This window comes from Linepithema humile, chromosome 5, assembly GCF_040581485.1.
Source record: "Linepithema humile isolate Giens D197 chromosome 5, Lhum_UNIL_v1.0, whole genome shotgun sequence".
Taxonomy (NCBI): domain Eukaryota; kingdom Metazoa; phylum Arthropoda; class Insecta; order Hymenoptera; family Formicidae; genus Linepithema; species Linepithema humile.
The window spans coordinates 22,966,951-22,981,641 of NC_090132.1; the positions used below are offsets into that span (position 1 = coordinate 22,966,951).

The window sequence follows — 14,691 nt, forward strand, 5'->3', positions numbered from 1 at the left end:
TTAACGAGTAATTCTCAAAATGGGAAATTCCAAAGGGAAAAAGTTACTCACTGAGGGGCCTGGGAGGCTCCTCCACTTCTTGCACTGCATTAGGTGTGGCATGCGGCGTGACCCGACTGACGGTGGTCACCTCGTCCTGTGCGTAAGCAAGATTCTCCTGGCCGGCGAGACTCGTCGTGTGGCTCTCCAAAGCCTGGAGCTTCTTAGACCCACGGAGAGAACGGCTGAGTATTTCTTGCTTCTCCTCCTCATCTTTGCGTCTCCGTAGCTGTTCCTATAGCGCAACATAACCGAGTAAAGAACCTACTTGCTTCGTAAAACGTAAAAAAGTTTGACGGGATTCAAATCTCAGGCAGGATATACTCCGCACTTATCCTGAAAACCGCCCAAGATATCGGAATTCTACTCGATGGTTATTTAAATATACGGCATGTTTTCTCATAAAACATTTTACGGAGATCAAATATTTAATTCTGTGAAACACTGCGATCGTAACAAAATGCATTATCCTGCATTGTTTGTGATAAACCCTTTTATTAAGTTCAAAAGAAATTTGGGAAAAATTTTATTAGATTAAACCTATAACATAAGCAATATTTATCCATGCTAAAGTATGAATTAGACAATAATATATTCAGTAAATCTTACAAAAGTAATATATTTTCAGACAAAACTGGCTATATATCATTAAGAAAATCTTACCTTATTCAAAGTTATTACAACAATTCTGTTGATTACGCAAGAAGCTGCGAGATAATTATCACATGCAACTGTGTACAACGAATGTCGCAAATGTAAGTAATACATACGGTTTGTATGTTGAGAAATTCATGTAAGCCGCTCTATACGATTAAAGTTCGAACAGAAATAAAAAGTCCTTGAACGATATCAAACTCGAGAGTCGATCGAACATATATTCGCTCGTCAATTATTCCGAAGCAACTTATATTCAGCGATGCAGCGCGCTTTTAGTTCCTACTGTCAACTAAATCTGATGGCACATTAATACACACACATATCACGTTCCATTACCTACCTATATAGATGATAATTCCACGTACAAGTCATGTTCTTAATCATGTGAGATTATTTCAGCAAAAGTCTATCTGCGAAAGTCTCTGATTATTCCCGTATAAATTTCTCTCGCGACCAAGTAGTTTCATAAAATCTGCGAGTACAAGATTACCGCGACATTTATTATTTTCAGAATTATATCGAGCATATTATATCGGAATTCATTAAATACAAGCAACAAAACCTATATATTGAATTTTTTTAATGTTACTGCAATAAAATCGAACGAAGAGATTTAAAAGTGAGTTAAAATTTTGAAAAATTGTAAGCTGATGTAATTCCCGATTCGTCATAAATTTTTAACATTCTGCCTATTATTTAGTTTTTCATAAAATTAGCAAAAGTCAATTTATGACACATTTTTATCTCTTCAGTGGATCAGTGACTTCCACTTACGATCAAGTTTCAGGAATTTATCATGCTATCGGTTCTGTTATTCTGTGATTCGTGATTTACGCCCACCGGTTTCCACTGATAAAACGTTAGTCATCGGTTGCGTTTCGCCATCGTAAAATTGTGATGCGTATAGCGACCATGCTGCGCAGCCGACGATAAAGAATGCGGCAGCAGAAGATACGACTTGTAATTTTCATTTATATAACGAACACATCGCATCGGCCGTGTAATACTATGTATAAAGATAGAAGTATCTCGGCGAAGCCCTGTTTACTGCGACAGTGGACATAAGGTTTCCTGTGAAATTTGAGCCTGTTCTTTCGTGCAGTGCGCTTAAACAACACCAATACAGAAAATGCTAAATATATCACGAGTATGTGTTGATGCAAAAATGATTGTAACGATGAAAAACACTCGAGAAAAAAACTAAACTTTTTAATTACTTGTATAAGCTTATAACTTAAGCACCAAATATCTTCAATGTAACTTCAATCTTATAAAAATTATTTTCTAGACATTCGTATATTACAAATAAGAAATAAAATTAAAGAATTGAGACAAAAATTCTTTTCAACTTTTTCATTCAACAATTATTATGGTATCTTAAATAGCAACGTATGGTAATCTGAATGTTAAAGATCTCGAAAGAAAAAAATACTCAGTACGTGCTGTTCAAAAAGAAAAATGGGAAAGTAAAAAAATGTGTCGGTGCATACAATTAGGGACACCTGCTGTGAAATATTTCGGTGTATATTAGAGTTGCGAGTCGAATTGAAGGTCTGGAAAGGGTGCCTGCTTGCTTGAGGCAGATCAAGAAACTGAGGTCAGGGAGCCAGACAAAAAAGTAGCCAGAAAGCTGAATGCAGCGGCAGCCAGGCCTGCGAGTCACCCTGCGTCTATACCTATCGAAACTTCGTGACGTTACACTTCAGCCATGTAATCTTAGACTATTGTGGGGGTTCTTTACATTCCAGACCACACTTGACTTAAGGCAGGTAAGAGCGTGGTGTGAGGATTCCATAAGATAAACATACTCACGCGGGCCAGACGCCAGTCACGTAAGGGGTTCTGGCATTTCTCACACTTACAGACACCGAGATTGTATGAATTTCAAGCGTCGACACTCGAACCACGAGCTTTCCCAGAGCTTATCCACGATTTTCCACGGACGGCTCATGGCTTTTACTCGACGTCTTAATTTTTCGAAATTTAATCTTAAAAAAGCGACAAATTATCTAAACGGAATATATAGGATAGAACTTTCGCCCGATGCTTTCACTTCGAAACAAAACGTCCTCGCTTTTACTTTGTGAACAAACTAGCCGCTAAAGGCTGACCGATATTCCAGCGTGAAGTACGTTTTACGAAAATTTACAAAATAAAATTACTCGCTCCATCGATTGACAATCGTTGAATAATTTTGGAATGCTCGTCAACGCGTGTCCCGATGCGCCTAATTAATTTCCATTCATGCAAGGTCGCGTCGCGGCTCATTTATCAATCAAACTTCGTCGGCCTTCGATGTAGGAAATTCGGAAACTGTGTGGCGCGGCACGACGGCCTGCTACGTGCGACGAGTGGTGTTTCAATAGTAACCATTGTCATCGGCTCGCAATTTCCTGCGCAGATGTTCACGTGGGTAGCAAGTTGTACGTCCCCTTAAATAGCGATCTATCATTTAGTGCCTTCGCGACATTGCGCAACGCGATCGCAACTTATCCATGCGAAATGCTCACGCGCTTCGCTCTCACAGCTTTCCACAAAATCCGAATGAAACCGCCAATTAACGACTTAATCCGATCATTGAACAAAACAGTAAATTCCATCGTCGACAGAAAATAAAAAGAAGTTTTATCGCCGTGACGAAACCGCCGACGGAAACCTCGCGCCACTTTACGAGCTTTAGACCGGCGATATTACGCAGTCAACCCTTCTTCAACATGCAAATAACGCGTGAAACTCTTTTTTTTTTTATTTTTACGAGAGCGTTTATTGCATTATAGAAAACCGTAAGATCTCGTAAAACGTCAGTTCTAAATAATTTACATACCGCAAATCGATTGTCAGACTCTTCTCCGTGTGAATCAAATTTAATTGCAATAATAATAGCCCGAATATTCGGCACGATAACACAGTTCTGCGTATTTGCTATTCTAATCTTTCTTTGCTTTTTTTTTTTTTTTAATACGATACTCACATTCCGTCACGTATGTCTCCGAAATTAAACGCGAGATTTGGGGTGCAGCGTGCGCACGCTTCTCTCGAATGCATATCATGCGTGCTTACGTGACTCGACATAACGCGAGCGCGACGAGAGACGCGGTGCTGTATATTCTTGTCCCCTACCTGATATTTCCTGATAGAGTGAAGCTGCTGCTGCGTCGGCTCGGCGTTGGCGTTATCGCTCGTCTCGACATTATTGTTCTGCGTGGACAGACGTAGATTATCTTTCGGCGGCCTGGCAGGTGCTCTCTTCTGCTCGCGAGGCGGAATGGCAGGCTTGACCCCGTTGAGACCGGCCTAAAAATCCATTCCAAAACAGCTCGTATTAATAGCCCCCACGTGTCTGATGCCGCACAAACTACTCTGCGCCAAAATTTATCACCTTTCCTCGCTTCGTTTTCTCTCTTTTTTTTTTTTTTCTATTACTTTTCCAAACAGACTATTTCCTACCTCAGTCGGAGAGATATAAGATACTTCATAGAGCCGCGGCTTTGTATGCGGCGCGCGGAAGTAGAGAAGGACGAGAAGGGAAAGAAACAGAGAAAGCTGATGCAATAGAAAAGCGAGAGGGCGAGGTGCATACACTCTACGAGAAAGCAAGAAACGGAAGTAAAATGCCGACTCTCTCGAATCTGAATGAACTGTCATACGCATAAAATAAATTATCATATGCAAATAATTATGTATGTTTATTTCATTCCGATCGAATGTAATTAGTAAAAATGACAAATTATCTAAGATTTCTAATATGTAAATTCTAAATTACGAATTCATCACTATTTCTCAAGCGTTGCGATACGTATTTCCAATAATATTGAATCGATTAGCATTTTACTCCGTCAATTCTACAGCTTCTACAAGTTATGTCTACTTTACCCAATACCGTTGACGATCTGTTGTACTAGATGCCTCATTCCTTTACTCATGCTTTTTATTTAATGTCTAATTGAACGATCGTCCTTGCACTTTTGGTTAAAATTTAATTATACAGAAATAATAATAGAGCGATAAGCGGCGGATCGAAAGCTTCAGATCTAATTTAATCGAATAATCTAAGAGGTGAATAATCTATAAGACAACGCAGCATTACCTTCCTTAGAGAATCTTTGTGAAAAGTGTATAATTGAAATTTGCAAAGTATAAGGACGCCGTTCGAATTGCTCGACGAGCGAAAACCAAAGGCAAAGTCCACTGCGGTTTACCTGATGTTCGAGAGCGCCGTCGTGCAAATCGACGCACGAATGATTCTCCAAAGTGCGCATCGGTGGTCCCGGTGTGCTCTGCTTCTTACATTCGACAGGAAAGCTATCGTTCAAAGTCGCCAATTCGACCAGTCCTTTGGCGTGCCGTGAAAAGGAGTTTCTCCGAATAGAGACAGACAGCGAGCGACTTCTCACTTTGAATACCGAACGAACGGCCGGTAAATCCGACAGATCGAACATACTTCTTGAAAGCGGATCGATGTTAGATTTCAAGCCATTGTTAAATAACGTGAACAAATCATTCAGCAGCTTGAAATATTTATATTCCATAAACAACCTCGAGTTCGTCTCGTTCTCCGTAATTGCCGAATAGTCCAGCGGACGGAGCAAATTGTCGTCACATCGCTTCTTGTATCGCAAACGAAAATCATCGAAATTGTACGTATCATCGAACGGATGATGTACGATTTGCTGCCTCGCGGAGGAGTGCTCGCGCAAGGAATTGCGAGAATTCTGATTCGTCTCTTGGACGAAAGACGGTAGAATGCGATTGTCATCCGCGATTTTGCGAACTGGGATATCGCCGATGGGCAATGTCGGAGCATCAGACACCGACGAAACATTTCGCCCGTGCTCGATCGCCTCGTTCGGACGGTCGCGCGAGACAATCTCTTGTTTTCGGGAACCGAAGAGACTTTCCGAAGAGCTGACGGTTTCGTTGGCGGAGACAGTCGCGGGCGCGGAATCGTCACTCGCTTTAGAGAAAACGGAGAAGACCGCCCCGCCGTGCCCGCTTTCCGCGAGGAAAGAATTCGACCAATTCTCAGGGAGCTCCTCGCGAAGAAGAACGGAGGAGAATGGACGTTTGATGTTGCCGAGAAACTTTCGACGCAAGGGAACACCGCGATGGACGTCCTCGTGGGACGTATCAAAGCAGGAATTCTCGTAGAAGAGCCGTCCGCCGTTTCGAGCGCCGTTTGCGCCCGAGACGGACGGCGATAGCGTGCGGAGCTCGTGGAGCTCCTCCTTGGCGGTCTTATCGAAGCGTCGCAGGACCGGTTCGTTAAGCTGAAGCTGCGTCAGTGCGTTAAGAGGATGCGTGCTGGAAAGCCGAAGCGATCTGCGGTGCTCGTGGTGCATAACAGTTTGGAAGCCGTCGAGTATCAAGCTCTTGATTCTGGACCTTACCTTCTTGCTGTCGTGCTTACGGTCTAGAGTGCGCGCGACCGCGATCTCCCTAGCGCTACCTTCGCCGCTAGACGACGTCGTGACGCTACTATCGTTCGGGGAGAGGCAGGGGGAGGCTACGAGCGCGCTCGTGCTCGTCGTGCTCGTCGTACTCGTCGCGGCACACGCGCTGCCCTCGCTGGCGACGCTATCGCGATCGCGTCTCGGCTCGAGGGTGTTGTGCTTGCTGCTGCCGGGAGTCTTATTCGGCGGCGGGTACACCGGATGGCACTTGGTGACCGGCACAAAGTCCGGCGGACAGTCGACGGCGACCTCGCGATAAGAGCCGCCCACCACGAGGAAGCTGCGATCCGCGCCTTGTTGCTCGAGATCGCCGGACGCCTCGCTTCTCAGCGTGGAGTAGCCGTTGGCGATCTGCTGATGATGCCGTTTCTTCTTCGGCCGTTGCCGGGACGAAGAGGACGAGGAGGAAAGGTTGCTCAACTCGGTGCCGAGGAGATCATCGGTCGAAGCTCGGATCAACTCCTCGATGTCGAGACTGCGCGTCTTCGCCTTCACGAGCTTGGCGCGCTCGTCGTTCGGTCGGCGTTTCGGGCTCTTGCCGGACTTGCTCGCCGGCTCCGTCGGAGCGGATTCCGTCTGCTGGTCCTTCGCGCGAACGGTCAGGATCTTATCTTGGTCCTTCGGTATTCTCGTGATCGGGCATTGCTCGTCTATCAATCTCGTCAGATCCGAGACTTCGTCGGATCGCAGTAACCCCTGGAGATCCTGCAGATCCGTCAATCCGTACGCCGGATTATCGAAGGACGTCGCGTCTCGACTGCGACCGAAGAGCGGGGCCACTTTGATATCGGGAACCACCGATCTGCACGGAGAGCCGAGATCTATCCTTCGAACGTCGTACGTGGGAGAGTCCTTGTGATTCTTACCGTGCCTGAGCATCAGACTGGTATCGAGGGGCGCGGTGCTGTCCGACCTGCCCGACGAGCTCCGCGGGCTCGCGGAATCGTCGCTACAAGTCTTCAGCATGGTCGGATAATCCTCCTTGGCAAACGGATAGTCGTCCTCGACGTCGACGCTCGACTCTCTCTGCCCGCCCGCGTCCTCGTCGACGTTTCCGTCCACGAACGCCCTGAGGGCGCTCTTCAAGTCCGGCGAGTCTGTTGCAATCTCCTTCCTGGCTCTCACCTTCTCCTCCTCCTCGTCCTCAATCTTCAGTTCGATCTTCAGCATGGACGGCTGAAGACCGTTGCGGACGCTCATCGGCGTCCTGGTGGCGTCGCTGATGTCGCGCGCGCGGTCGTCCGATGCGAGTCTAGCGCGTTCGTCCGCGATCGTGCGCGTTTTCAGGGTTTCGTTTTTAAGGTTTAGGGAGAGGTCAAGGTCGCTAGCGCTACGGGGACGATGCTCTAGCCCGTTCCTATAATCGGAAGAGCGGTTCGTTACCTTGTTGGGGTAGGCCTTCTGTAGAAGGGTGTCGGGCACATCAACAGGTAGCTCCCGATGATGGCCCAGGGCGCCAGGGGCCCACATCTCATCGGGCCCCAGTCCCTCCTGCGGCTTCTTCGCGTCGCGCGAGCTGCTGTTGTTGTTCTCTTGCAGCTGCAACTGCTGCTGTTGCTGTTGCTGAGAGTGTATATCCGTCACGCCACTACCGCTACGCCTTCGGGACCTGAAGCAAAAAAAAAAGAAGATTCTGCGTTAATAACATTATTAACACGTTTTTATATGCAAAGTTGAAATCAATAAAAGACTATGTTAAACGAGACTATGTCAGACTATTAGAAATTCGAATTCAGTTTTATCTGCAAATGATTTGAACAATTGAATGGATTGTTCTGAATCATTTAGATCTCACGATAAATGAAATGAATGATTTTAAACGCAATTCACACAATTATGCATTTTTAAAATTATTTTCTAATAGGCATGTCAAGTAATCAATAAAATATGAGTGAAAAGCGTGATGTTAGACAACTGAAAAGATCATTTTTACTCTTTGACTTTGGTGAGCGTTGGATGTTCGATAGCGCGACAAATGGGCGGGTAACTGCATTATCGGAGGGAGGAAATTAAGTGAAGGGTAACTAGCTATTGGCACATATTTCTTTACACGCAACTTGGGTGAGGTAAATTGCTGGCTGTTATGAGCACGAAGCGCTACGTGCATCTGCGGATAATTAGACAGCTTAGGGACGTAAACTAACGCAATGTTGACTGTGCAGCACCTACGACAACGTATCATTAAAAAAGATCGCGTCCGCGATCCGAGAAAGTAAGTCAATGCGCAGAGAATAGCGAGGTAACCATGTTAGGATAAGTGCATATTGTTGCCTGCTTCCTTCATTGAAAATAATACCGAGATAACAGTGTGTAATTATAATTATAATATAGTTCCTTTTCCAGCTGAAGAAAAGAAAAGTAATATAAATAATTAATGATCAATTCAAATATAATTGATTTCGATATATCCTCAATGAACAATGATTGAATCAAATTTGTGGAAAACTGTGGAAATTAAAAATACAATTGATTTGTCTTTAAAGGGAAATGTCTACATCGCGGTGATATCTCGAATATTCCTCTTTCATATTTTTAGATTTCACGGAGCGTGACGGTGCTCGTGTGGAAATAAATTCCGCCGGAAATATATCACCATGGCTCTCGATAGCGCATGTTATATGATGTTTCAAACGAACGTAGAATCTCCTGGTTCCTTCGATCGCGCGAAAAGTCCCCGGGATATGCACGCGGTCGCAGACCGGAAAGAAACTTTCGATACGATAAACCTAAAATATATGTACGTATTACGCGCTGTCAGTCGCTGCTTTATCATTCCTGAGAAAAATTCTCGGCGATACTTTTCCGTTATAAAGTCGCTCTGACAAAAGTAGCTTACCGACTACATAAAAGTCGAAAATAAATCACGCAATTGCGAAATATCAAACTCTGTCAATTTTTCGCGCACGCTCGATCGGCAAAATAAATCCGTTTTATGCGAATTGGAAAAGTCCGCTACGATGGGCATATAATTGCATGCGGCATTCGCAAAATATCACTATATTTACATGCAAATTTCATCAAAATTGCAAGATAGCCTGATATGACAGCAATATTATTAACAATACATATTGATTCATGAAATTTCATTACAAGCGTGAATGGCGTAACAAACGTATTGAAATTTTACGAAACTGCTTGTATTGTGTTGTCAGCCGATCAACCGAAAACAAATTTGCCATTTCTGCGCGTAATCATGAAAATTGGAATCCGTCAAAATTCTAGATTGCTCTTAACTAAAAAAAGTTTTCACTGATTATATAAACACGTCCGTTTCCCATTGATTTAATGTGCGAGGACCAGAAATTTAATATCCATCCTGATTCATTAACGCGCAATTTTTATCAATGTAAATAAAATAAAATATCGGAGCGCAAATTTTCTCAATAAATAAATCAGGCGGACGAGAGACTATTTTAAATAAATATTCATGTGCAATAATATTCTATATTGCCTTATGGCGATATTTAATATTGAATATTGAAACATTGTGTGACAAAAGATGATAGTCCATCAAAAGTTCTCTACGTCAAATCCAAATTCATCGAGAAGTCTATTTTTTTTTTTTTTACAATGTTGACAGCTATCAAGCATCGCACAATAATTTCCACTCGCACGCATATGCTCTTCACGCGTTTTATATATACATATGTACGTGCGAACGCAAGATATCGGAAATTAGATTTGCGCGACAAAGACCCGTCCGTGTCTGTATAGGGCCAATAGACCTTTTCGCAGATCTGGTTACACCTGGACATTCAACACAGGAACGCCATTACCGCTCGTCGGTCCTTATGCAAATATGCGCGTAGATTCATAGGACGGGCGATAAAGAAAGAGACAATGGGAGTCGCGAACAAAGACGATAGGAAACGCGGCACCACAATTCAATATATACGTACGCTCAAGTGCAAATGACGCCGTGCGTTTTCGGTCGCGCCATTCAAAACACGTTTAATGAGATCTTGAGAATTCTTGCGACAATCTAGGGAAATTGCACCCGTGCTCTCTCATATTTAATAAATCTCCGTCTATTACACAGCGAATACCTTTCGCTCGGTGAAATGTGCCAAAAAAATTATAAACATTGCGATTAATTTGAAGTACGTTTCTCACTAATTCAATTGCGAATATTCAAGCGCGTTCTTTTACGTCCACGTGAATTCTTCATCTAAATTGCACATTTCTTAAATATCTCACTTCCGTATGCTTGAAAAAAAAATATCCGTGGAAAAAATTTCAATCTTGATCACTGAATTAAGGAAGCCGGTCTTCCTTTCGCATCGTTCACCCATGACATTTCTTAATGCACTTACAGCGGGGATTAAATATCCTAATGAAAAGGCGGAGAACGAGACCTAATTTCTGCAACGTCCGCAGGCGGACTTCGCCAGGAAATGCCGCTTTTTTCACTCCATGTAAGAAACGCGCGGATCGTACTTTCCAATAGTTTAATCGATCGTCAATGCGTCAGCGATGATCGCACTGCGTGCATCTGTTGCACGTGGCCTCCGTAACGGAAAACGTTGAACAGGTCAGCGTGAGTGCGTTGTCTGCGGCACGAACCTGCCATCTAAACTGGTCGGCCTGTCGGAATCGTTAAGACAAATCGCTTTTAAAGGGAAGATATATAAAGGCCAAGTAGGAGAATGCACTTTCGAGAAAATGACGAGGACTGGTTTTCGAACTAAGGCTTCGAGGAAACTTTTTCGAAAGTTGTAAATTCCTTTAAACTCAGATTAAATGCATTCTTCGCTCGGTCGGTCATTTTTCTGTAACGGAAAAGTTCCGCCGGGCATTCGAGAGAATTGACAATCGGCGTACGAAGTGCTGCGTCGCGGTTTCGTGCGGATCGAGTATGTCCCGTGCAGTTAAATGGAGCGAAGGGATTAAAGGGATATGAGACCGCGGCATTTACAGTAATTCAAAACGATCGACTATGAGGCAAATGGATGATAATAATCTAACGTGCTGTATGGGCTTTCATCCGTGAGTTGAGGCGAAATTAAGTCATAAAAATTATTGCAGCATTATATCGATAATATCTATAATGCAATCGAAAATAATAAGACTGTGTAATTAAATCTTCATAGAATATAACGCACTGTTGTCGAGCTTTTGCCGAAAAGAGAAAATTCTCAGAGAGGAGATCTGGCCGAAAAGCTGTCTGGCATTTTTCGCGAATTTAAGGCTTGACGTTCATTTTGCAATTTTCAATATTTCATAAAATTATGTTCTTTACTTACGCACAAAATACAGCGCTTCGTTGCATAAAAGATCCATTCTGCTTTTTAACTCTCGCATTATACGAAATTAATTCGGAGATTTAACTGTGCCGAAAATGTTGCCGCATTTTGCACGAGGCAATTTTTGTCACATTATGTTACGAGTTTACAGTAATTTGAAATCGTCGAAAAATCGATGGCATGTAAATGACACGAGTGAAAGTATCGCTGACGAAACAGTTTGCAAGAAAGGAATATAAGTCTAATAATGTGATCGTATCAACGTCGCATCCCTACAACGAATCGTGACTCCTGCGAAAGGTCACTCTTGCTTTCTCAATTAATTTCTCCATTCATGCTTACATTTTTATCGCACCATCGTTTTCTCACTGATGCATCTGCTCAGCTGTTATTCAGCGAAACCGCCATTCACTCGAGTTTTTAACAATACGCCGCGTAGCAACGTTGCCGTGCAGTGAAATCGTTCGAATTCGCGAAATTAAATGAACGTTACAAATCACGATGATTTCCACGTAATAGCGGGATATAAAAGGACAGTATCGTAGATTACGTTATCGCGATTCGCCGGAATTTCGATCGCGCGTGAATAGCGTTTCGCGCGCGCGCGTAATGAATGGCAATCGATATCGCGTATTCGTCACTTCTTTTCGCGTTGATTCAGCGCGCTCAGTGGAACGCGATGGAGCTGATAATTAAACGTCGCGACACTCTTAAGGTCACGAAAAGCCAGAAATATTGATTTCCACGCCCGATGGATATCCAATTTATTTTTGTAGCGACGCTTATCGATAATTACGGCTGTTCGTCGAGCGGCGCCGCGCCGTTTTGCCGGGCGATGCGGAAATCAAGTTGCTAAATTACGGCGCGCGTAACCACCCATATTTAACGAAAGATCGAGGCGAGCTCAAGGCCCGAACAATTATTCGCGTAATCGCGTGCGAAATCGTGGTCGATTATGTAATGCGAGTTACACCAGGCTGGATACGTTACAATACCGCGCTTTAAATTCCTACGAATGCTTCGCACGATTTAAATTCCTACGAAATTTTTTACGTTTCACAAAAATATTGTCGATGCGATACAATAAGAGAATTTTTATTTTTCAAAACAGGGGAAACATATTGACGACACACACTTTTTCCCTCCAGTGGATTTTATGAAATGTGATATTTGAAATGGAAGAAAAAAATAATTTGTTCATGCTGGCTACGCGAGAACGATATATCTATGCATTCGAGGAAAAAGTATAAATCTTATTATAACTTGTTGTAAAACTTCTCACGGACACGCTATTTAATTATAGCTTGTAACTGGCAACTAGACTAGAGCTAGCGAAAGCTTTAAGCTTCTGCAGGCACAAAGTAAATTAAACTGTCTGTGAATTTAAGCAAATTTATTTCTCTATGTAAAGTTTTATTCAGATATATATATTACTAATTAAGAAAACATTCGATGCTCAGCTGATAAATAATCTATAAACAAGCTTAATAGCTTAATCAAAATACGAATAATTTGTTTATACGCAATTTTTCGGGCTAAATAAATTTGTTGTATAAAAAAAAATAGAAAAGAATCTCATAAACAGCCAAGACATGTCGTTGCTTTTACGCTGCAGACCGCTATCTTCGCAGTACTATACAATTCCGTATATCCGTCCCTGGCTTAACGATACCTGTGAAGGTGGGCAGGGTGAGCAGGGCTGCAGTCAGGAACGGAAACACGTGATTTCCCCTTGTTTCGGATTCCACGTGAGAATTCGCATTTGATGTTCCCAGAGTCAAGTACAGATATCTTCCCTAGCGTGATTTTATAAAACTTACTACAATGAATACTTCACTTTACATATGTTTAACGTTTTTCGTATGTCGCGTATATTTATTATAAATTGTATTCAAAATTATTGCAATTTATGTGGGATTGAAATTTATTCTCCCGAATATTTCGTGAACTTTTTCCATTTCTATTTATTTTTCTCGAAAATAAATATGAGAAGAAACAGCTATTTATCTTTGATTAGTATTTACGTGACGCAATCAGTTGAGTATTTCCGCACCATTAGGTACCTATTTCTAATAAAAATCCGACTAAATGCAGGCGATAATTAATTTTCCATTATACAGATCCGTGATATCATAAATATAAACAGCTGTTATAAATATAAACCTATTTAAGATAGTTTTATTTCTAGCCAACTTTAAAAATACGAGATATGATAGAAACTCTCTCCGGAACGTAGACTCGAGTGCAATTCTGTGCATGTAAATTAGTTAGCAAATTATTGGCTCCCGATAGGCAATCTTTATGTTTCCTTAACTATGATAATAACGCACAGTTATTACCGACATCTTCCGAATGTGCTTAGCAATAAGTGGCACTTGATAATATAAGCCAGGTCTGTTATTAAGCTATCAAGTAGCTGTATCTCACGAAAGCTTAATACATTATACCTACACGGCGTCCGTCCACTGTGAGATATCCTTGCGCGAAATCCGGTCTCCCTATTTTTCCCAATTTTGTCCCCTAGTTTTCAAACGAGCGTCTCTAATTAAGAGCCATAAATACGAGTTTACGTTTCGCGTTGTGCGCGTCACACGGCATAATTCGCTTGTCCACAAGAAAATTTTTTACGTCACAACGAAATTAAACGCGGGGAGTCGTGAGAATAACTTCCCATTAACACGTACTTTTAGATATGCATACGCATGTTTTTTCCGCACATAATTAAATGTTACGCGCGTTAATTTCATATGAGGCGTATCGTGCAGCTTCGTGCACGGCACGCGAAATAGCGATTATGGCACCGAGCGGCTACTCTCGCAAAACTGTAATACAATCGGATAATGCTTTATTGCGGTCGCGATTGTGAACGTTATATTACGAACATGTTCCATTGTATGTTGTATTTTCGGCGTATTCGATTCAGACTGTAAGCATCGGCGAATAATACGATCCGTCGTTGTGCGTTAATTGTAATATTAAATATCAATATTTGGAGTTACGACATTCTAAACGTGTGTACGAGAGAAAACTCTTATTGCTTTCAATGATATATAATACAAACGCGGAATAATAGAGAATGGCAGTCGGAAAATATTGAGAATTAACCCGATAATAAGTTGGTGATATTTGAACTGAAAAGTATGGACGAAATTTTATCGCAATTTATTACCTGCCAATATTTCGTGCACAATGCATGCGGAAGTACACGAGCGTGTCGAGATCGTACATCAGATTATGTATCAGATTGCAAGCCGACATGTGCAAACTCGTGTATTCTAGGAAAAATAAAATAAATTTTTCTA

General features: G+C 42.4%; 1 protein-coding gene across 10 annotated transcripts in view; it reads right to left on the reverse strand.

The window, feature by feature from the left end:
• Positions 1–14,691, reverse strand: part of sdt (stardust) — a 64,677-nt gene that overhangs the window by 5,899 nt on the left and 44,087 nt on the right. For 8 of the 10 annotated variants that reach the window (XM_067356184.1, XM_067356183.1, XM_012373770.2 and 5 more), the window contains 3 exons: positions 4,896–7,755; positions 3,817–3,990; positions 52–274 (listed from right to left, as the gene is read on the reverse strand). In XM_067356184.1, the coding sequence (XP_067212285.1) occupies positions 52–274; positions 3,817–3,990; positions 4,896–7,755 (3,257 nt within the window). The remainder of the gene's footprint in view (positions 1–51; positions 275–3,816; positions 3,991–4,895; positions 7,756–14,691) is intronic. The other 2 variants (XM_067356190.1, XM_067356189.1) reach the window with 1 other exon arrangement.